Below are 21208 nucleotides of genomic sequence, written 5' to 3'. Positions count from 1 at the left end.
GTTATCAGGGAAAGGATATGCAGTCGCCATTGAAGCACCTATGAAGGTTACAATGGCTTTGATACCATGAGAATAAACGAAGAACTTTGTTAAAACTTTGTTTCTTTATTATAATTGCAAGATAAGTTTACAAGTTGTAGCTATGTTGTCTTATATAGTGACATAGAGAACATTCTAGGTTTAGGTGACTCATGTGTATAGCTGTGAGTAGGCTAGTCATCATCCTTATCGACGAGAGCATCATAACGGTTGTAAAGCAGAGGTGTTGCAGGTACAATCAAGTTTATCTTGACATGAGGGTGTTGACCAGGCTCCTGATTTGGGCTTTTATTTTGCTGGATTTGTTTCAGGCTCAATACACATACTTCACCTTCATAGGTTATTCACACAGTTAGCACCGTGCCTATATAATTTTATTCAAACACTTTAACCCGAAAATAGTCAAAATGGTAAAGCTTTGATAGCTAAATAGTTATACATAGTGTTACTTATTATATTTTCATTTCTCAAATGAAAACATGACTAATATTATATAAGAGTATAAAGGATATATATACTGCTTTTCTCAATTTCATTGTGAACATTCTAACATTTTTAATTATGAATTAGAAAAGCAAACCATTTTGGCAGACCAAGAAAAAAATATATACTATAACATAAGTTCCCTGACCATGCCCATATTTTCAGCCTGGTTGAAGCACTTTTCAAGTACACCATTGCTAGATTAAAATTGGCCATTTGGCCTAATTGGTTTCATTATTTGGAATCGCTTTGTTCTACCAAAATTTTATTCGTTCACTTTGTTGAAAAGAAAACAAAAGCCTCGTTAATGTTCTTCTAATAAAATTAAAACAATATATAAATCACTGGGTAGCAAGTGCACATGTTAAAAAAACAAGTTCGTTATTGCGTTTCAACTTAATGATCAATTAAAAAAAAAATTATATAGTTATAGTAGCTAGCTGGCTACGTTAATATAACTCCAAACCGGTGAACATATATGATAAATGTGAATTTTGAATTTTTAGTAATTGTTTCTTCTTCGCGATAATTCAATAATATATAAAAAAAAACCTCTCCAAGAAAAGAGACCTTATCAATTATCATCAACGTCATCGACCGCCTTAAAACAAATAAACACCACTTTATTATTTTAGTTTTTCATTTACTAAGCACCTCAATCAAAGTCCAACTCTTATTGATATTTCTGGAATTTTCATACTCTCTTTCATTTTTTTAGTTATCATTCTAGAGTAAAAATTTTGTTTTACAATATTTATCATTTTAGAATTTCAATACATATATTTGGTAAAAATATCAATTTTATCCTAACTATTTTAATATCTTAATCAATAAAAAAATTTGAAAATATATTAAAAAGGAAATAAAATTAAAAATTTAGTTGTTTTCCTAATCTGTATGAAAAAATCTTAAATGAAAAATAATTTAAAACGGAAGAAATATCATATTTGAAAAGAATTTTTAAGCTTTATATATTAGTTTCATCGCATAACCGTTGTTTCAAACATAAATACATAATTTATGTGTTTATGTCGATATATACTATATTCACGTTTGTATAAACTACTATAACATAGCTTAGTTACGTAAAAAGGCTCATTTCTGGTATCCGGTTCATGAACTCTTTGGTCAATCAAAAAACTAAAAGAACTTCATCTTTGGAGTTACATGAACAATTGCTGCCAAAAGAGATGTTAGGCAGACAAATGGGCAACAAGCGAAGAGTCAAGAGTTTTGCCTCGAGACGACGAAGTCACGTACTTGAAACAATCAAGTGGGATGATGGCTCGAAACGAGAGAACGGCGCCGTTTGCGGGACTAAAACGGTGCGAGCGGTGAGTGGGCTCCGCTTCCTACTTTGCTACCGTCCAAGTCTTGTCCTTATTTTCTTCGACATTTATCCGTACGGTCTCTCTTTATTTTACTTAAAACTTTCACTAAACACCCAACTACGTCCCAACTCCCAATGCGTCTATTTGGTTAGGGATATGAAAATTTTTATGTGAAAGTTTACGTATGCTTATTTACCAACACTCTAGTCTCTATCATTATGTTATGATGATATTACATTAACCAAGGTTCATCATTACTTTCAATGTTTCATATACTAGTAAATATTCTTATAAACGAAGTTTAATTTGTTTGAGATAACTTCTTGAAACTATTTTTTATTGGATTCATAAATTATTACGTGGCTCAACATGTTTTTATGTACATTATGTAGGTCTGATGTTTATTTAACTTGTATTCAACATTTTTCATTATTATTAGTGATTTAAAATGTTGTAGAGATTGTAGAAATATAAAAAGATTACCGCGCGCCTATTTAATGCCAAAACATTTTTTTAGTATCGTTTTAATAGATCATTTTGTGTGTGTGTAGTGTATATATATATGAATAACCTTAACTAACATTTGTAACGAAGTGATGTGAGCATCCTAGTCGATATACTTCCTGAAAGAGATATCAGATCATATTCATTACAAGTTTAGAACCAAAGCAATTTTAAAATGGCATTTCTTTTCTAGTATGTTAGAGACTTAGAGGGTTGTTTTGTTTTTCATACTGAATATAAATTTGTATGCTAAACATGTGAATATGTAACTAATATTTCCATCGCGTCACTCTACCTAGTAACTACCAACCAAATTGAACAGAAAAAAGAGTTCATCTAGTCGAGATACTAACTAATGTTTAGAAAAAGCAAAACACACATGTTTATATTAAAACATAAGTGAATAAGTGCTTCATGTGCATATCGGTGATTCAAGGTTTTACGTGAATTAGCAGATTTGTGTGTACCTCGTGAAGGTGGAGAGAATAACAAAGATTTTAGCTTTTGCCGCTCAACTGAACATCGTTGTAATAATTTATACTGTATTATGTTTAAATCAGTTTCCAGGGCTTTTGACAACATAAAGAAGTAAATTAGTTGACAAAAAAAAGAAGGTAAATTAATAAAGAAAAAAACCTACAAAAAGAAGCAATTTTTTGTTTTCTCAATCAGCAATGGATAGAACTTGTGATGTAGAACAAAATTAAAAAAAAAAAAAAAAAAAATTTGGCCAACTGTCAACAAATGGCATGAATGTATCACCCAATGTCAACAATAGTTTAAAATTCTCATTGGTTTAACAATTTCATAAAAGGAATGAGACGTCATATTTGTAGACCAACCATAATCCAATAAAACACAATAAATTTTAAACAAGTTCTGATCAGTAACATTTACATACATACCTCTTTACATCAATCATAACACATTTTACCAATCCCACCCAAAGCAGTCTCTAAATACTCTTCATTCTCATAAAACAAGCACTCCTAATAAAAAGGAGACAACTTAGTATATATAATCAATAATATATTTTTTTACCACTAATTTATATATTACATTTTTTGATTTGATTAGAGATTATTAAATCACGGTATATTTGCAAATAAATCACTTTTTTTTTTAATTTTTCCCAATTAAATTAGTTGGCAGGATTTTTATTTATTTTATACTATAATAACTTTGATTCTGAACGATATTGGTGGCTTGTCGAATTCACAATTTCGTTTCATATAGAGATACATTTTGAATCTCTGTTTTTCAGCATTATATTTTGTTTGTAGAGAATATCTGAAAATGTAATTATAGTTTTATTTTTTATTGAAAAAAGCCAAACACTCTCCACGTTAAAAGAACCAACAAAATTAAAGGCACTTTGTTTTTCTCTGGTTTAACACTCACGTGAAAATATGCAGTGAAAAAGAGAGAGTTTTCTCCTAAAAAAAGTGTTTTAAAAAGGACAAATATAAACTTTAATAATATTTGACAAAAAAAAAAACTTTAATAATAAACAAATTTTTTTAAATTAGTGTCCATGTCGAAAACAAGAGAAATTCAATTAATACCATGATACAACAAAACAAAAACAAAAAGTGATAAAAAGACACACAAGTCGAATGGGAGATTATGTTTTTGTTTCTTTGACGTAACATCCTATGTTGTCGTCTCTCTGCCACGTCAGGACCCTGCTGTAGAAAAAGACTTGAGACTGCTGCAGCCTACACACCGCAACGGTCTAATATTTGATTAGCAAATGACCAAAAGACCCTTTTGAAGATGAAGGTTTTAAGAAATTTAATTTACAGCAATTAATTACCCCTTAATTCGTGCTAAGCTAATAAATTTTGAGTAACACAATTACTGATTTAAAATTTTAAGATCAAAGATGAGACTAAAAACCGTCTTTCCCGGGATGGCATTCTCTTACATAAACTTTGGTGACGTACATAATTTAAACGGTGATAATGGCTTTGAACATCGATTTTAGGGCTTTAAGTGGGGAAGGGTAGGACGCGACTATGGAAGAGATTGGGGAGAAGGATAGGCCCCTAGGAGAGCCACCGAATGCACCAGGCTCATGGATTCGGAAGGTGATATGAGGTAGTGTGGGAGGCAGGTTGGTGCCGGAGGAGGTAGTGGATGATAGTTTCGTTGATGAACGACTCTCTTTGGAGTTCCCGAATGGGGAGGACGGAGAGCTGGTGGTAACGATTGGGAGGGAAGTTCTGGATACTATGAATGGTTTGTGGAAGCATTGTATGATAGCGAAGGTTTTAGGGCGTAATGTTCCAATAGCGGCTTTGAATCGGCGGTTAAGGGAGGTGTGGAAACCTAGTGGCTCAATGTTCGTTATGGATCTACCGAGGCAATTCTTTATGATTCGCTTTGGAGTGGAGGAGGAGTATTTAGCTGCGTTGATGGGGGACCGTGGAGGATGTTTGGGAGCTATTTGTTAGCACAAGCTTGGACGCCCGAGTTTGACCCACTGAGAGATGAGATATCAACGACCCCGGTATGGGTTCGTTTAACAAACATACCGCTGAATTTTTACCATCAAAGGATCTTGTTTCGGATTACTCGTGGCTTGGGAACCCGATTAGGGTAGATGGTAATACGTCAAATTTCGAGAGGGCACGATTTGCAAGGGTATGTGTTGAGGTTGATCTAAAGCGACCACTGAAGGGCACGATCATGATCAATGGCGAGCGATATTATGTGACATATGAGAGACTGAATACCATTTGTTCGGGGTGTGGGCTGTATGGTCACTTGGTCCATTTGTGTCCTTTACAAGCTCAGTCTAGGGATATTGTGGCCTCGATGCTGGTGGTGGCGAAGAGTCCGGCAAGGACGGAGGTGCAGCAAGAAGTGGATGGTTTTATTCCGGTCAGGCATAGGGGGAGGAAGCCGGACACGCGAAGACAAACTAGAATGGCGGATGCGGCGGTGCCTAGCTCAAACACGGGAAGACAGTTACGGGAATCTCGGATGATGAATCAATCTATGAATATTTCCGTAACAAATAGTTTTGGAAAGCTGACGGAAGATTTGGCAACTCCACCGAGAAAGGTGGCGAGTATCATGCATGGGGCGGATAAGGAAAATGTATTCGTTTCGAATCAAATGAGAGAGGGCATGATTGATGTGCCAGTGAAGGAAATGGTGTTTAGTGCAGGCATGGTAACGGATTCGCATGGGCCTAAGAGTGGGCCTAAAAGTGGTAAGGCTGGTATATTTGCGGGAGTGGGGCAAAGGCCAGCGAAATTGGTTTCAAGGCCTAAGCAATCAAAAATTAAACAGCCTGTTAAGGGACTGGTCTTCGGCCCAACAAAAGAGGAAGCTGGTTGGCCGGTGACTGGAAAACGACTGAGGATCGCGAGTGATAATGTCGGGAGGGTACGAGTGATTCGAGGGTGGGAGGACATGGGGAGGGTACGAGTGATTCTCTGGGAGCGAAGGATACGACAATGCCTATTCGGGTGGATGTTGCGACCGAGATGAGTTTGGTCTCAGAAGATGGGTTGGCGGTGGATGCGACGAGTCTTGGTGCTCAATAACGAGTCGCCCCGGGGTTTCTCTTTGAATTGTGTGTTCTGATGATGAATAGTTTGATGTGGAATTGCCGGGAGGCAAATAAACCTAATTTTCGAAGATCAATACGGTATTTACTGAAGAATTTTCCAACGGATATCTTGGCTGTGTTCGAGACTCATGCAGGAGGTGAGAGAGCAGGCCAAATTTGTCGAGGTTTGGGATTCGAAAATGTATTCCGTGTGGATGCAAATGGGCAGAGTGGTGGTCTGTGGTTGTTGTGGAGATCGGGTATTGGGGAGGTCATGATTGTTGAGTCATCAGACCAATATATCCATGCTTTGGTGGTCAATGGGACAGAGTCGGTGAATTTGATTGTGGTGTATGCAGCACCTACCGTGAGTCGACGGTGTGGGCTGTGGGAGAAATTAAGGGCGGTCGTTAACTCAGTATCTGGTCCGCTTGTAATGGGAGGTGATTTTAACACCATTGTTCGTCTGGACGAAAGAACAGGGGGGAATGGTATGCTTTCTCCGGATTCGCTTGCGTTTGGAGAATGGATACAGGATCTGTCTTTAATAGACATGAGGTTCAGGGGTAATCAGTATACATGGAGGAGAGGGAGAGTAGGGAATACCTTTGTGGCAAAATGCTTTGATCGAGTGTTCTGTTGCCCTCAAGCGCATTTACAGTGGCATGATGCGGTGGTTTCTCATCTTCCATCTCTGGCTTCAGACCATTCTCCATTATATGTGCAGTTAAGTCCAGTGCTTGCGATGAATGCTAGGAGAAGACCTTTTCGTTTTGAAGCGGCTTGGCTCCAACATCCTGGTTTTAAAGGCTTGATGGCAGCCTCGTGGGATCGGACTGTCACTACTCGGGAGGCTTTAACGCAATTACAACGAGTTCTACGACAGTGGAACAAGGAAATCTTTGGAGATATTAATATGAGGAAAGACAAATTAATGAGAGAGATCAAGGTGATCCAAGAGAGCATTGCTATAAATCAGACAGATGAACTTCTGCGGAGTGAGGAGCTTTTATTGCAGGAGTTTGATGTTGTTTTAGAACAAGAGGAAACACTCTGGTTTCAAAAGTCCAGAGAGAAGTGGGTTGTACATGGAGATCGTAATACCCAATTTTTTCACATGTCGACTGTTATTCGTCGGAGGAGGAATAGAATTGATATGTTGAAGGACGATACAAGAGGATGGATTTCGGATGGGCAGGAGTTAGAGAAGCTTGCTGTGGACTACTATACGAAGTTGTACTCGCTGGCTAATGTTGAGTTGGGAGGGGAGCAGCTTGCTTGTGAGGGTTTCTTACCTTTGTCTCGAGTGGAGCAGGAGGGTTTAGAGAGACCTTTTAGTGTTGAGGAAGTGGAGCTAGCAGTTCGCAGTATGGGAAAATTTAAGGCTTCGGGACCTGATGGGTTTCAATCCGTGTTCTACCAACAATGCTGGGACGTGGTTGGAGAGTCGGTAGTGCAGACTGTTTTGGAATTCTTTCAGACAGGTCTACTTCCTGAGGGCATGAATGATGCGTTGGTAGTGCTTATACCAAAGGTGGTTAAACCTGAGCGAATTGTGCAGTTTCGACCAATAAGTCTTTGCAATGTGCTATTTAAGATCATTACAAAGACTATGGTGGGGAGACTGAAGAGTGTTATGTCTACCTTGGTTGGTCCAGCGCAATCGAGTTTCATTCCTGGTCGCCTGAGTTTGGATAATATTGTGGTGGTCCAAGAGGTGGTACATTCAATGAGGCGTAAGAAAGGGAGGAAAGGTTGGATGTTGTTAAAGCTTGATCTAGAAAAAGATTACAACAGAATTAGGTGGGATTTCCTTGAAGAGACGCTTGGAGCTGCGGGTCTATCTGATGGTTGGGTTAGTTGGATAATGACGTGCGTAAAGGATCCATCAATGAACCTACTCTGGAATGGTGAAAAGACTGAACCTTTTAAACCATCTAGAGGACTTCGCCAAGGTGATCCATTGTCTCCATTTATGTTTGTGTTGTGTATGGAGCGTTTATGCCACTTGATTGATGCTGCGATAGAGGATAAGAGATGGAAACCGATCAGGCTGTCCAATGGGGGGCCTAGTTTATCGTATATCTGCTTTGCAGATGATTTGATCTTGTTTGTGGAAGCCTCTGTGTCCCAAATCCGAGTGGTGAAACGGGTGTTGGAGAGATTTTGTCTTGCCTCAGGGCAAAAAGTTAGTTTGGAAAAGTCCAATATTTTCTTCTCTGATAATGTTTCAAGGGAATTGAGGTCTCTGATTAGCATTGAAAGTGGAATTTCTTCAACGCAAAATCTAGGTAAGTACTTGGGAATGCCTATCCTACAGAAGCGAATCAATAAGAATACGTTTGATGATGTAGTAGAGCGAGTTTCCTCTCGTTTGGCTGGCTGGAGGGGTAGGATGTTGAGCTTTGCAGGAAGACTCACACTTACAAAGGTTGTGCTGTCATCCATTCCAATCCACACAATGAGCACGATTAAACTGCCCGTTAGTACACTGGATAGGTTGGATCGGATCTCTAGAGATTTTTTATGGGGCTCAACCTCAGAGAAGAAGAAGATGCATCTGATTGGCTGGGATCAAGTGTGTCTCCCCAAACGTGAGGGTGGTCTGGGTGTTAAGAAAGCAAATGCTATGAATACGGCTTTGATTGCAAAGGTGGGATGGAGAGTCTTACACGATGACAAAAGCTTATGGGCACGCGTGGTGAAGGCAAAGTATAAGGTTGGTAATGTACAAGATTTGTCTTGGCTAAAGAAGAAGGGCTACTCGTCGTCTACCTGGAGAAGTATCTGTGTTAGACTGGGGGATGTGGTCTTCAAGGGGCTTCGTTGGGTGGTTGGAGATGGGACTCAGGTTAAGTTCTGGACAGAAAGGTGGTTTACGAACAAACCTCTTGTGGAACTGGTATCAGGTGAGCTCCTAGTTGGGTATGATATGGTGAGAGTATGCAACATGTGGTGTGATGGAGTAGGATTGATACAAGCAAATCTTGTGCCCTATGTTCCTGAGAATCTGAAGTTGGAATTAGCTGCGGTGGTGGTGGACAAGGTCACAGGAGCGAAGGATCGTTTGTCCTGGGGAGAATCTGGGGATGGAAAATTCACTGTTCAGTCTGCCTATAGTTTGTTAACAAAGGTGGAGACACCGAATCAGAATATGGAGACCTTTTACTCACTGGTTTGGAGCATCCGGGTACCAGAACGAGTGCGTGTTTTTGTTTGGATGGTTGTTAGACATGTTATAATGACTAACACAGAAAGACTTCATCGTCATATGAGTGACACAGCGGTATGTTCAGTTTGCAAAGGGGGCTTGGAGACTATTATCCATGTCCTTCGGGACTGTCCGGCCTTGTGAGGTGTATGGTTGCGGCTAGTTCCTGCCCGGAGGCAGAGAGTTTTCTTTGAGCAGTCCTTCTTGGAATGGATCGCTGGGAACTTGAGTGGAGAGCTAGCTCAGGAGAATACGATTTGGACTACACTGTTTGCTATGACTATCTGGTGGGCATGGAAATGGAGGTGTAGAAATATCTTTGAGAATGATTAGGTGGTTATGTCCTCCGAGTGGATGGTATAAAGTTAATACGGATGGGGCGTCACATGGGAACCCAGGGCCGGCTACAGCAAGAGGAGTGATCCGCAATGAGGCGGGTGAGTGGTGCAATGGCTTTGTTTTGAACATTGGTCGTTGTTCCGCTACCTTGGCAGAATTATGGGGTGTGTATTACGGCCTTTACGTTGCTTGGGAGAAGAAGATAGCGAGGTTAGAGATGGAGGTAGATTCAGAGCAGGTAGTGGGTTTTCTTAAGACAGGGATTTGTGAGATGCATCCTCTGTCATTCCTGGTACGTCTGTGTCATGGCTTCTTATCAAAGGACTGGAATGTCCGAGTTACACATGTTTATAGGGAGGCAAACCGTTTAGCAGACGGTTTGGTGAACTATGCTTTTACTTTACGGTTAGGTTTCCATGTTTTTAATTGTGTTCCTGAGTGTCTTGAACCCTTGTTGAGGGAGGATTTATCGAGCTCTGCTTTGGTTCATTTGTAATGTCTTTAATGTTTAAATAAATTGATCGGGAGGCTATCTTCCGATTTCTTACCAAAAAAAAACCGTCTTTCCCGTGTTCTTTAGTGTTATTAATTTTTTCCAACTTTTTAAAACAATTTTTTCACACTAATGACAAAAACAAAAAAAAAAACAGGATACCGCAACCGCCGTTTCAAGATCCTATAAAAGACTCTGTTCTGTTCAGAGTCTCTATCTCATTTCTCACTTGTTACATGTGCTCTGTCTGCTTCCTCTTCCTCCTCTTCATCTTTTGTCACTCACTCTCCATAAAACTTTTTCTTTTCTCTGCATAATTTTTTTCCCAGGAATATTTCTTTACAAAAAAAAAAAAACATTCATCCCTAAACAAGAAAAAAGCATCTCCCTCTTTTGCTTAAATCACCAAACTCTGATTCCATAAGCATATCTCCAAAACAAAAAAAGCTCTCTTCTTTATTTCAACTTTCCCGGGAAAAATTTCTTGTGTTTACAAAGCATCAATCTCTTTCTTTATTCCTTTTCTTGTTTTCTCTTTACTTTTCCTGAATTATATATATATATATATATATATATATACATTTAAATAAGCACACGAACAAAGAACACATAAGTTAATACAATACTATTACAAGAAAGAGAGAGAGAGAGTGAGTTTTTAAAATGGAGACAGAGAAGAAACTCAAGAACATCGTAACACAACCAAGAATCTTACGTATCTCTGTAACTGATCCTTACGCTACAGATTCATCAAGCGACGAAGACGAAGAACAAGGTTTCCAAGCGAAACGGCGTCGTGTCAAGAAGTACGTGAACGAAGTGGTTCTTGAATCTGTTTCTTCTGATGATGATAAAACGAAGAAGAAGAGAAAGAGGACTGTTTCTACTGCTTCTCCGGCGGTGGCTGTTACTCCGGCGGTGGCTGTTACTCCGGCGGCGAGAAAGTTTCGTGGAGTGAGACAAAGACCGTGGGGGAAATGGGCGGCGGAGATTAGAGATCCGAGTCGACGTGTTCGGGTTTGGTTAGGTACTTTCAACACCGCGGAGGAAGCCGCCGTTGTTTACGATAACGCAGCTATTCAGCTACGTGGTCCTGACGCGCTCCTCAACTTCTCTCCTCCTCCTCCTGAAGAAGCTTCGACGGTGGCTGAAGAAACGTCGGGTTCTATCAGTGGCGACGGAGGAGAATGTCTTGATTCGCCTGTGTCTGTTTTACGGTCTCCGTTCTCCGGCGAGTCTACGGCCGTTAAGAAGGAGTTTTCCGGTGTATCGGCGACGGTTGAGGTGAAAGATGAGCCGCTGAGTACTCTTTCGGGTACGTTTACGGATTTTTCTGAGTCTTTGTTCTCAAACGACGACGGTTTTGGTTTTCCGACGCCGATGACTGATTCTTACGGCGGAGATTTATTCGGGGGTGATCTTTTCGCGGATATGAGTTTCGGATTCGGGTTTGGATCCGGGTCAGGGTATGGGTCTGGATTCTCTAGCTGGCACGTGGAGGACCATTTTCAAGATATTGGTGATTTATTCGGGTCGGATCCTCTCTTAGCTGTTTAAATAAATAACAGACGTTAAAAAAAACACCGGCCGTTAAACGGCGTTTGGTGAAGTTTTTGTTACCGGCGGAAGATATAAAAATATCGACGATTTTTTTTTTTTTTTTATAATGAGAATTTGTTATATACTATATAAATTCAAATTTTTAACTTTAATTAATGGTGAATTTTTAAGGTTAAATAATAAACGTCTGTGAGTTAACGGCGTGAAGCCACGCACGCACGCACGCCTTTACTTACTTTTACTTTCTTCTTTTGGTCTTTTGGACGAATCACGTGTTGTCTCTCACGTGACGAGGAATCAGTGAAAAGCTTTGTTTACATTTTGTTATACTTAACGTTACTTATAGTATGATTAATAGTATGTGTTAATTTGGCGAATAGCAAACCCATAATATTGTTCTACATTTGGAGATATAGAGAATTACACGCGAGGGAGAATCGAATCTTGGCATTTGGCAAGTGTCTATACCAAAACAATGAATTTGATTCATACCATGTGTTCTTGAACTTTAAGAAAGCCATATATACTAAATTAGTTTTACATGTGTGATAAAACTTTCAAAATAAAATAAAACTTGCTTCTTTTTCAACTCTTACGTAACTTTATTTCTTTCCGTTTTTGTCTATATACATGTGAAATACTGAAATGTCGTATAGAGTATGTACATAGGTAACTTTTTTTTCCATTGACAGCTTTCAGTTTTCTCATACAGAATCGAAAGTAAGATTTATAACAATATTTTTAATATTTCGTAATATTAATATATTATGAATACCAACGAGGTAGACCTGCGGATTTTGTCCCCAACCAAACAAAACTAGTTTTTTTGGGTTTTTAGTCCAAAATGGGTATAACAATTAATTAGTTCAATTCGGCAAGATTTTGAATTATTTTTGGTTTATGATTCGGTTTTAAAAATAAACAGGAAACTGAACCTATGATTTAATTTTAAAAGTTGGCAAAAAAAAAAATCCTGGTTGTTTTTTCTAAAACCGGAAAAACTACGATCAGTAAAAACTGATTCCTTTTTCGGTTAATCGAACTTGCAGGGTTATGCAGGTTATGCATGAGTAATACACAAGTCGGGTCAAGTAAAACAGACCTGCACAAAAGAAAAAAAAAAAAAAAAAGAAAAAAAAAAAGGCTAAATCAAGATCGAACAGTTCAAGTCCGTGGAATTTTTTATCCACCACACCACAATAGTCCAATAAATTACTAATGATGAGGTAGAAATCATAAACGTAAAAAACTGGTAAACAAGACATGCGTACTGTGTAGAGGATGACAAGGACAATAATATAGGTCTCATGAAATGTTGCAGTGCGTAATAAATACCATACTACTAGATAGATAGAATCTTATATCTATCCCACTCACAAATTTATTGAACGTTATCACTCTTCACGTACACTTCTCGTGTCATTCCCATGCACTTCAATTGTTTTCTTTGCCTTTTCTTTCTTTTATGTTAGTTATCCCTTGCATAGTTTTAGACTTTTAAAAACCTTGCAAGATTAATGATCACTAACTTTTTCCGAAATACCAACCAAAAAATCTCATCGTATCATTGTGATTTTATCTATCATACAGATATTGGATAAAAGTTATTGGGATTTCGATCATTGTCAGTGTTAATTTCAGAAAGGGAGAAATTAAAAAGGTTCTAGTTGAAGTTCAGCGTCTCTTTCAAGTGTGATTTGAGAGCTACAAAACCCACACAAATGGTAAGGCCCATAAGAGAGCACGACATTCGTTTTTATGGGATTGTCTTGCCACGTTGGTGGTAGTGATGTGGACCAGCTAGGACCGTTTAGTCTAGTTTTCATAGTTGAGAAAGACCAAATATAAAACTGAGTCTAGTAGTTTCTCGTATGTTTGATTATGGTTTGACTTCTTATTCTAGTCAATTAATTGTTAACTCCATGGTATATAACCCCTTTGATCCTTAGGCTATTCATACATCATGACTTTACAAGAAACATGTCGCACACCATATGATCTCTATATATATACATTTTTCTTGATCCTATTTTACAAAACTGTGCCTCTACAAAAGTAGATTCCACAATGTCGTAAATTTGTTCATATTCATCATGTTAACTATGAATTTTCCTTCACCTAAATTATTTGTATGATGAGCATGAAACACTTATTGAACTATAAAGATATGGTCTCAGATGAAACGTCCAACCGCCAAAACTGATTTTTGTCTCTCACAAAAGATTCCGAAGAAAGCTTTTCATTAGTTGATATAGTAACTTTGGTTATCATTTTGTACCTTATATTACATATAGTTATCTGTTTAAAGTATCCTAGCAATCTCGGTTTTTTTGTTTTTTTTGTTTATTATGAAAATATTTGTCTTACTTAGCCAGCCACTTATCAAATCCAAAGTAGAAAAAATAATTAATCAAAAATATATTAAAAGAAACTTCATAAAATTTAATAGAGATGAGTATTTTGCGTGGTATTTGCTCTGGAGAATTTCTCCAATACATCGCAAACATATATAGCATTCTTTCATTTTCGCCTATGTTACCCTTCACAATATCTTATCATATATATTATCGATCATGTATAGAATTATAGACAACAATTATATTAACTATGTTAATAGAGTACATTAATAGACAATAGTTACATTAACTAGTTACATATTTTGGGTGTATGGTTGGTGACCGGTGGACGTGCGGTGTGACTGTAATTACGAACGAGTCTAACATAAACATGGTTAACTATATATTATAGGAGAAAGGTAAAGAAAAAATAAACTCTTTTCGGTTTGGCCAAAAAAAATCTCCAACTTTGCGTTGATTTTGAGGATGATTCTATTGTTTGAAGTAATTGTCCCATTTGGGGTGTAAATTTTCGTTTTTCTCTTTGTACGTTCAATCAATTATCAACATGTAGCAAAAGAAACATAATTTTAAAAGCATAATTTTGGGATTTATTTATTTGCCTATCATCTTGTTCTTGTTTTTCCCGCAGTTAGAATAAGATCAAGATGATGTTCTATTCAACAAAGCAGCTTATGTCTACTTTTGTATGCAGGTGAAAAAAGTGTGGGAGATTTGTACTGTTAGCTTGTGCCATAATCTCACATTCGAAATATTTAAATGACACATAATATAATTAATTAGTCATTAGTATTTGATAATTTTGAGTGACGCATATACAAGCGACGTTCTGTTCTGGTCTCAATTGTCTTAATCTAGCAATTATACTACAGCAACGAGTGATAGATAGATAGGGATAGGGTAATCAAATGGATACAAGTCCATTTGTTTGGTCTTCAACGCTCTGACTCTGTGCATTTTCAGCCTTAATCTCTAGCAATATGTCACCAACGATCCACGGAAAACTCAGGAATTTCAACTTCTCATCGACATGGCTCGGGTTGTATGTTACGTAATACCAAGCTGAAGCTAGCTTCTTCTTCTCTTGTTTCTCCTCGCAGCTTTTATCGAACCATCCCAAGGCCTCTCTCTGCAAATCCTTCACAGACAAGGTGATTCTATCCTTCATATCACCATACCTCCGGTTATCTCTCGCCAGATACATCTCCTTAGTTTTCAAAATGCCTGTGAGGATCTCTTCTTCGTTTACAGCTCCGTAGTATATCATCAACGAGGTCAGTTTCTCAGCATACATGTCTCTGTGGGCTTTGGCTGTCTCTATAAAGCTCTCATAGCCAGCTTCTTCAAGTGTGGAATCATAAGCTATCGTGTCCTCGCTCTCAGCTTCTGGCTTCCTCTGTGCTAACGAGCTTTTCACAGCACGGTAAAGTTTCCCAAACACAGACTCAGAGATGTATGTTGGTTTCTCGAACCGTTCCAGGAAATCAGGGAACTCTCTGGGCTTTAAGGCATAAGGCATCTCCGCTGGAGCTCCAGTTTTCGCAAAATCAACAGCCCTAGAGTGAAGATGTGCTAACTCTAGACACTTCTGGCTCCTGGCTTTTTCAGGGTCACGGTCTGCATGAACCAAATGTGCAGTTGAGATCACTCCCAGCGTGTCGCTTATCATATAATCCACAAAAAATTTGTGTATTTCCTATTAAAGCAGAGTGAAAGAAAGAGAATCAGCTTTAGGAAACTTAGGAAACTTTAGGAAACTTTCAAGCAACTAACCTCTAGGGTAACGTCATGATCCATTAGACGAGGTCTGCTTCCAGCGTAGTCCATTGGAGGGTCCATTTGGCTCGGTATAAGCTTCTCATCCCAACTAACAAAAAACTGGTCTCCGTCGAGATCACCACCAGAACATTCATTGGGATGTGGCCTGTAGAGTCAACAAAAACCAAAGTAGAAAGAAGTTATCAACTAAGCGGAGTCTAAGAATCAAAAGCATATGGTTTCTATGTTGTTGGTGCATAGCTTTAAAGGATTGATTTTATCATACCTTTCTCCCTTCTGAGGAAAGATGATGCAGTCAACAAATCCCTTTTCTTCGAAACTGACCTCATATATAGCGTCAAGAACTCTGATATCTCCAGGGTGAAGACATGGGTTTTTCGTCACGACCACTTTCCCAATCACCACAGATGTTTCCTCATTAATCTTGCGGAAGTAACTCTGTTCACGAGATTTCAGTTCCGCTTCAGTCAGGGTTACACGAACATACACTTGGCCATACTCCAGAATACCCATTTCATCCATGCAACCGATCAAGATCCGTCCTTTCGTTACAAGTATCCTGCACCTACTCTTTAGTTCAGAAAGTTGGCTCTCGTGGTGCACACGAAGCATCATTGAGAGGTACGGTTCTGAACTCGGTGCGTATCCTTGTAGCAGCATCTTAACTAGCAGATTCTTGGAATTTTCTCCGCTCAATTTCTGCAGCACATTAAGTGCTGCATTGCGGTCTTCAAGCATATTCCCCAGCATAGATAAATGCATCGCTTGCATGGCCTCAAACACTGCATCTTCTATTCCAAGAGTCGACAAAAGACAAATGATCTCCCGGTTTAAGAAGCAAGGCATCGACTCTGTCCACCTGGTTACGTTAAGCATCCTGTTGTTTGAGTCAAACTTTAGCATACTATCACGCAGAGACATCTTTCTGAAGGAACTGCGGTCAACGGCGATCACACCTTTGTAGCCACCGTATCGAATTTGAAATGCAGAAGGGACATAATCAAGCCCACACTTCTGAGCAACTTGCCTAGCAAATGCCAACGAAATTTTCCCGATGCCATCCGAGAAGCAATAATCAGCACCATCAGTAGTCACTTCAATGTCAGGAATCTGCTCCACATCTTGTGCACGGACAGTAACTGTCTGCCGTGAAGCACTGAACAACTGACCCATCCTAGCAGCACATTTGGAGATGCTTCGGATTTTACGGAAACAACCCATCCATTCTCTTATATCTTCTGCTTTAACTTTCTCGTTAGAAGCAAACATCCAGACTGAGTTTCCTCGCAGTTGGCTGGCTGAAAAAGCCAAGAACTCAAACCTCTTAGGCCCAACAGTGATCCCTTCTCCAAGGATTGACAACACCCTGTTATATATGTCGGTTCTAAAGGGTTTCACAAAATAGCCTTCCTTGGAGTTCACAGAAAGAGCATTTGCTGGAATCTTGCTCCAATCTTCTTCCACAAAAGTAATTCTCATGAAATCTGAGACATGCTCTCCAAAGTTCTTCACAACATAGTTAGCTTTCTCAAGCTCTGGACCCAACAGATAAATCTTTGAGGGTGTAACGTAGGCTCTCTGACAACTCATGATATTCTGCTCGGTCAATCTTGTATTAGCTGATGCAGGGGAATGCTTCATCTTCTTAACCGGGGATTGCATCAGAGTCTTGACAAAGGAGACAGGATCATAACATATAGAGCTTTGCTGGTGAAGCTTCTTGAGGATAACCAATGCGGTTTCCAAGCTCAAACCACGAAGGATGTTGATCAGTTCCATATTTGATGCAGCAAAAAGACTGATTTTCTGATTGTGAACCAGCGAATTGAGTTGAAAGAGGATCTCATATGGAAACTCTAACCCCAGACTGGCAGCATTCAAGAGGGGAACAATTTGACATGCAGAGGCAAACGCAGTCCCATCCACAGTGGTTAGACTCAAAGTGTCTTCTCTGTAGTAAGGCAAACACGAGAAAATGTCTAACATCTTGGAGCCATTCTCTACCTCCAAACAAAAGCAAGTTGATGTACCGATTGACTTTGAACCAGAGAAATCAGTTGTGCGAACCCACATGAAATCAAAATCCTCCTTGCAGAAACGGTACCGATCAGATTTAAACTTTGTGGCTATGTGAGGTCCTGTCACTCTTTTAAAAACCTTTGGTCCATATTTCAGCTGGAAACAAAACAACATGTAAACAAAAGAAATCAGAAGAGAGACCAATCATGCAGGTTGATCAAACCATAAAGCTATGAAAGAAAGATTCAAAGAACCAATCATGCATCAACTGATCAACATTGTAAGTAATCTAACATCTGTGTGTGAAATCTATGCTGAAACTTCAAACAACAACTTCCATAAGACCATAACGCATATGAGTAACCAAGTTTCTAAATAAATCCACAGAACTCCTAAATTAACTTAACACAGACTCTCACATTAGATAAGCAATTTAGGGGGAAAAAAACGATTTTTACCTTGAGAAGAAACGCATTAATCTCAGAAGCGTCACCATTAACACAGCAGCCAAGAGTTTCAACAATATCCTCAAACCTAACTTCAAGCTTATAACATTCACCACATTCCCAAACCCAAAACTCAAGTCTCCTCTTCTCTTCCAGAATCCAACACCTCACGCCTCCCCATTTTTCTAGGGCACAGAACCTCTCTTCACCAGACTCAGGGAACCCAACAGTCAAAACGACGTCTTCTAGCCTTCTCCGTGGATCTACAGGGCGAGGGATGATGTCGTCGTAAGCTTCGGAGAGTCTTAGGTTATGGGTTTTGAAAAGGAGCTTGCTTTGTGAAGAGAGAAGCTGGGCTCGAGATTTGACTTCGAGGGTACTGAATTGTACTCTAGCGAAGTCCCGTGGCTTCCAATTCTCGCGAGTTGTTGGGATTTCGAGAGCGTACACTGTGTCTTCGCCGAGGTGGAGCTCGAGGAACCGGAGGAGTTCGTCGGCGACTATGGTTTGAGGAACATTTGAGACTTTAACGGTTGGTCGGTTCGTAGCCGTCGTCGCCTCTGACACCATGATTGACCCCAAGAGCAAGTGAACGGAGAGAGAGAGAGAGAGAGAGGGAGTGAAGAAGAAGAGTGATTCCCAGAGAATCAGAAAAGTTTTGCTCTTTTCGAAAATCAAAAGGTAGAAGAAGAAAACTGGGTTGTATTAGTTGTTTTCTGATGTACTGTAATTCAGTACAGCTTCATAGTTTAAAGCGTACGATTAAAACTACATTGATCCTCACCGTTGATTTTGACAGCCGGTAAGGCTAACCGGTTTTTCTTTTAACCGGTTTCAATCTTTGGTAACCGTACGTGTATAGGACAAAATGGATAATAAGAGGGTATTCAGCTTGATGTTTTAGTAGAATTTTAATATTTTATCATTTTAAAAGATTTAGTTAGTTTTTAGGAGATTTGATTGTATTCTAGAGTTTTTCTATTTTAAGAAAAGAAAATGAAATGTGATTTTATGAGATGTGACTATTAAACTTTGGGTGATTTTATAATCTTTTACAACACAATACCAAAAGAAAATCAGATCAATAGTTGGAGCTATATCTTCAGTTCATGTAAAACTTAAATCCAGAAACTGATCAATGTGATGTTTTTTTTTTTTTGGGTGTCGAAATAATAATCTGATCGAACTCCATGAGCTCAAACCGAGAAACTGATCCAAACCAATATGATTCATTATTCCTTTACTCTGCCTCTGGTGATGTTGCAGCAAACCCAAAAAACTTGACGGCTCAGGCTGAGACTAGTGGAGAAGGTGGCTGATGATTGGCAGGGGGTTTTGGCTTCAAGATATTCAGTTTTTTTTTTTCTCTGAAATCTTTCAAAATTCCACCTCAATAGGTATGATTTTGATTGTCATACTTTTCAACTAAAAAACAAAAGAAAATCTCTTAAAATCATCTAAAGTAGGAAGTTTTAAAAAAGTTGTGATAAATTGAATAACAAAAGATTTCAAGTAGGTTTTAAAAATTACTAATTGAATAACAAGAGATTCTATATTATTTTAAAGGATTTTATATAAATCTTAAATTGAATAACATAGGATTTCAGAAGATTTTTAAAAATCCTCAATTGAATAACAAAGGATTTTAAGAATACTCTAAAATCCTTTAAAATGTCAAATTCAATACCTCCCTCTAAGATTGTGATCAAAGACTCAAAGTTTGACATAAATTAACAAAAACTAAAGAACTTTTTGTAGAATTTCATTTCTATACTAGTATTTTTGCAGCAGTTTTTGCTCAAAAATAATTTTTGGAAAGTTTTTACATTTAATGCATTGACTTTAATATTAGTTACCAAAACTTCAAAATTAATTAGAAAAACAAAACATTTAATGCATTAACTTTAATATTAGTCACCCCCTTCCCTCTCAACCAATCAGAATGTTCTTTCTAATATTTTATTTAAAAAAAAATTAAAATTAAATTAAAAAACAAAACTAATTAAGGAAACAAATTCTGTATACTTTTATTTAAAGAAAATTAAATATTGTTTTGGTTTAGATTTTACAATTAAACGAGGTTATATATCGGTTTGGGTTTATAAATGAGAATTAGGGTTTAGATTTTATAATTAAAATGAAATTATATGTCGGTTTGGGTTTACAAATGAGGTGGTTATAGTTTAGATTTTACAATTAGAACAAAATTATATGTCGGTTTGGGTTTACAAATGAGATGGTTAGGGTTTAGATTTTATAATTAGAACGAAATTATATTTCGGTTTGGGTTTATAAATGAGATGATTAGGGTTTAGATTTAACAATTAGAACGAAAGTATATGTCGGTTTGGGTTTACAAATGAGATGGTTAGAGTTTAGATTTTATAATTACAATGAAATTATACATCAGTTTGGGTTTATAAAAGAACGGTTTAAGTTTTTAATTTTATAATAAATGTGTACATATTTTATTTCCTTATTTTATAAGAGAGTGAATGAAGAGGTTCACCCCTGGGGGTGAACCCAAGTATTACTCAATTAATTATAGGTAAGATTTAAAAAAATAAAAAAATATTTCTATCTCATTCAAACATAAATATATGATTTTTTTTTTTCATTTTTATTCAAATTTATATTTGTTATAAATATATTGTATTATGTGGATGCCTATTATCGCCCCATTAGTGTAAACCCTAAACCCTAAAGTTGTATTACTATATATATGTTATATCATATGAGATAGATTAATAATACAAGAGAACAATTTCCTACATCTTTGTGTTTACGAAGATGTAGGAAATCCAGCAGCCGTCATCTTACCGTAACGTCTTTGCCTTTGTCTCCGGTTTTGCCTCTGTCTCCGAAAAAAACTTGTTAAAGGCATCTATGTCTTTATGACATCATCTATTTCTCCGAGTACTCCATCAAGATAAGTAAATTAAACAATTTGATGGATTAGTTATTGGTTACGGTGTTATTGTTCATAATATTAGTTGATGTTCATGATAGAATTAATATTTAATTACTGTCACGATGAATTTATTAGACAGTACTGTAGATATATAATCGATTCATAGTTTTACCA

The 21208-nt window shown here is 37.8% G+C and overlaps 1 protein-coding gene and 2 pseudogenes across 2 annotated transcripts; 2 read left to right on the top strand and 1 right to left on the bottom strand.

Annotated features, from left to right (window-relative positions):
• The first annotated feature begins 4342 nt into the window (after window positions 1-4342).
• On the top strand, window positions 4343-9965 carry LOC147940248 (uncharacterized; annotated as a pseudogene).
• Window positions 9966-10188: 223 nt separating this feature from the next.
• On the top strand, window positions 10189-11706 carry LOC104707407 (ethylene-responsive transcription factor CRF1 pseudogene; annotated as a pseudogene). Its single transcript, XR_015564449.1, has one exon. The product of XR_015564449.1 is annotated as an ethylene-responsive transcription factor CRF1 pseudogene (transcript).
• Window positions 11707-14651: 2945 nt separating this feature from the next.
• Window positions 14652-18851, bottom strand: LOC104707406 (RNA-dependent RNA polymerase 2). The gene is made up of 4 exons (XM_087463111.1): window positions 18136-18851; window positions 15924-17833; window positions 15653-15803; window positions 14652-15575 (listed from the first exon to the last, which is right to left on the bottom strand). The coding sequence occupies exons 1-4, from the start codon at window positions 18691-18693 to the stop codon at window positions 14784-14786; spliced, it is 3411 nt and encodes a 1136-aa protein (XP_087319237.1). The 5' UTR covers window positions 18694-18851; the 3' UTR covers window positions 14652-14783.
• Window positions 18852-21208: the final 2357 nt, after the last annotated feature.

Source organism: Camelina sativa, chromosome 8 (genome assembly GCF_030686135.1).
Source record: "Camelina sativa cultivar CO46 ecotype springtype chromosome 8, ASM3068613v1".
NCBI classification, from domain to species: domain Eukaryota; kingdom Viridiplantae; phylum Streptophyta; class Magnoliopsida; order Brassicales; family Brassicaceae; genus Camelina; species Camelina sativa.
This window is presented reverse-complemented; position numbering and strand designations above follow the sequence as displayed.